The sequence below is a fragment of the Gekko japonicus genome, unplaced genomic scaffold (genome assembly GCF_001447785.1).
Source record: "Gekko japonicus isolate JY-2015 unplaced genomic scaffold, Gekko_japonicus_V1.1 scaffold394, whole genome shotgun sequence".
Classification (NCBI taxonomy): Eukaryota; Metazoa; Chordata; class Lepidosauria; order Squamata; family Gekkonidae; genus Gekko; species Gekko japonicus.
In genome coordinates, this window is record NW_015173135.1 from 710,214 (window position 1) to 713,497 (window position 3,284).

Here is a 3,284-nt window from a genome sequence, read left to right on the forward strand (position 1 = left end):
CTTTTCCTAGCATTATTGTCTTTCCCAGTCTTTTACATTCTTCCATTTAACAATGGCCCCCATGGTTTTCTATAACAGTAGTTGTTAACATTTAAACTTCATATGCTTCCATTGTAGTGACATTTTCCTTAGCGGGAAAAAAAGATGTGCATACTTGTTGCACCATTCTCCGGCTGTAAATGGACACAGCGTAGTGATGACAGAATGCTAATTCAGATTCAGTATGCTGAGGCTTGCACATACTGGACTCTGAACTCTCAGTGACTCTTTACTGCACATGTCAGTTGATAGCCCAAACTGTTGCATGTTTCTGCGTCTATGACTGTGTGGTTCTGCGTGCAGATAAGCCTGTGCAAAGCAACCGCAAGCATGCATACTGTGGCTTATCTGAGAGACATGCTCCATTCTTGCACCTGCTATATCTCCTTTTTGCATGCATAAGAGGTGCCATGGTGGATCAGGCCAGTGATCCATCTAGTCCAGATTGCTATCTCATACAGGGACCAATCTGCTGCCCTGGAGGACCAACAAAACAGGTTATAGGTGCCAAGGCCTTCCACTGATGTTGCCTTCTAGTTCTGATATCCAGGGGTTTATTGTCTTTAGAAATGGAGGTTTCCCTTTAGTCACTGTGGCTGGTAGCCATAGATGGACCTTTCCTTCATGAATCTGTCTAATCCCCTACTGTAGCCATCACTGTATTTATTGGTAGTGAATTCCACAATGTAATTACTATTTGAGTAAATAAGTACTTCCTTTTATCTGTCCTGAATCTATTGCCTGTCAACTACATTGGGTGTCCCTGGGTTCCTAGTCTTATGAGAGAGGGAGAAAAAGTTCTCTCTCCATCTTCAGAGGACTACTGTTTCAGGTCAGTAAGCTTGATACACCTAGGCAAGTACAGGAAGGCCCAGTCACAGAAATTTGACTCCTAGTTACTTGAATACTTTCCCCCAAGCTGGCTTGTAGCTTTGGTTTTGCTTTCCCTCTCATCTAGTTTACTTTCTTTCTGGATTTGGTGCTGGGCTCCTTTTCATGTCTCTTCCCTGCTTCTCAACCAGTAGTGGATTTGATCACTTACAGAAAGCTTCTGCATGGAAATCTGCCGGCTCCCAGGGTTTGAGTGCTCCCAATGTTGTTCCCACTGCCAGTTTGTGGCCTCCATTCCTCTTTCTTCCTTCACAGCTTTACCTGGGCTCCCTTTAAAACACTTACTGTTTGTCTCTTTCTGCTTTCTGCTGTGTCCATCTTCTGCCTTAGCTTGGCTTCAGATAAACTACAAAAAAAGTATAAGTTGTATTTGCTGTGTTAACTCCTCATGCAATTCTACTGTGACTTATTAGCTGGTTTGTGAATCTGGGCTGTTAGTATTTGGTTGGAAAACAATGTTTGCTTGCTTTCTACTTTGTTAACAACACAGGATGAAGATTGCAATGGAAAGGACAGCCATAGTGAGGAAGATGTGACATCAGTTAGTCAGACTGTGCACTCTCTGTATATACAGGTTAGTAATACCGTCTGACATTGGGCTGTGGAAAATTGTACCTTCATTAGATCATGATTGTGTAAACAGAACTCTTCTCTAGTTCAAAAACAAGGTTACATGGCATATAAATCAGAGGCTTATAAGAAGCACATTGTCAAGGGACTCCTAAACTGTCGGGGGGGCGGTCCCCTAAGTTCTAGTATTTTGGTTGAAGGAGAAAAAGTTCTGTCTATCCACTTTATTTATTTTTATTTCATTTATTTCGTTAGATTTTTACCCCGCCCTCCCAGCAAACCTGGCTCAGGGCAGCTTACAACAATATAAAATAATTCATTAAATACAAAAACTGATAAAACCCCAACATTAATTAAAAACCATAAACATACACCATAATAAAGTGCTAGCATTAGTTCTCAAAGCTCGGTCAGTTTCTTGATCTACTACAAATGTCCCAGGCACTCAGGTCTGCTACAGAGGTCCCAGGCACTCGGGACAGGTTATGCTTAGGGGCCCAGAAAGTCAGACTTGCACCCCGAGGACTATCAGATGTCAGTGGTGGTGATGGTAACGGTGGTGGTGGCGGCTCCAAAGGCCTGGCGGAAGAGCTCCATTTTACAGGCCCTGCGGAACTGTAACAGGTCCCGCAGGGCCCTGATCTCCTCCGGGCGCTCATTCCATCAGAGTAGAGCCACCACTGAAAAAGCCCTAGCCCTTGTTGAAACAAGTCTGGCCTCCTTGATGTTCAGGAGGACCAGCCGATTCTGGGTCCCCGATCGCAGTGCTCTCTGGGGAACATACGGGGAAAGGCGGTCTCTCAGGTATTCAGGTCCCTGGCCATAAAGGGCTTTAAAGGTCATAATCAGCACCTTGAACCAAATCCGGTATGCTATAGGCAGCCAGTGCAGTTCTTTTAGGGTGGGCTGGATGTGTTCCCGCACAGGACGACACAACAGCAGCCTGGCCGCTGCGTTCTGCACCAGCTGCAGCTTCCGGATTTGGGCCAAGGGCAGCCCCATGTAGAGGACATTACAGTAATCCAATTTTGAGGTGACCATAGCATGGATCACTGTTGCCAAGTTGTTGCATTTGAGGAAGGGAACCAACTTCCCAATCAGCCCAAGATGGTAAAAGGCCAATTTGGCAGTGGCTCCTACCTGGGCCTCCATTGTTAAGGAGACGTCCAGGAGCATTCCCAAACTCCTGACCTCCGGCACTGGCACCAACAGCGCCCCATCGAAGGCCGGGAGTGGGATCCCTACCCCCAAACCACCCCGACTCAGGCACAGGACCTCCGTCTTCTTCGGATTCAATTTCAGCCGGCTCATAAATAATACCTTATCCCATAAATCATACCTTATATACCTTTATAATTCCCCCCCAGTCATCTGTTTTAATTGAAAAGTCCCAGACACTGTAGCCTTTCCCGATAGAAAAGTTTGTCCTTTTCAGCACTGTTTCAAGCTCTGCAGTATCCCTTTTTAAGGTACACCGAGCAGAACAGTGTACAGTACTGTTTCAAAGGGTGTACAGATCTGTCCATTTCTGGCTGTTGCTGGATCATCTCTACTCCTGACCTACAGAACGTCTGGATGTCTGGATTACATTTCAATTGGTTCACCCTCATTCAAGTCCTTTGCTGTCTCCAAGCATTGGTTAAACACTTCTGAAGCACATAGGAAGCAACTAGTTTAAGAAGCAGTATTAAAATCCCACAAGCCAGGGGAAGAGGTTGTTTAATACATATTAAAGTGTGTGTTGACTTTGTTCATACTCCATCTTCCTCCCCAGTGGTCAGTGG

At 45.3% G+C, this 3,284-nt stretch overlaps 1 protein-coding gene across 1 annotated transcript in view; it reads left to right on the plus strand.

Moving 5' to 3' along the window:
- EIF2AK4 (eukaryotic translation initiation factor 2 alpha kinase 4) overlaps window positions 1–3,284 on the plus strand; it is a 64,432-nt gene that overhangs the window by 30,786 nt on the left and 30,362 nt on the right. Inside the window, 1 exon segment of the mRNA XM_015422190.1 lies at window positions 1,421–1,504. Within this exon segment, the coding sequence (XP_015277676.1) occupies window positions 1,421–1,504 (84 nt within the window).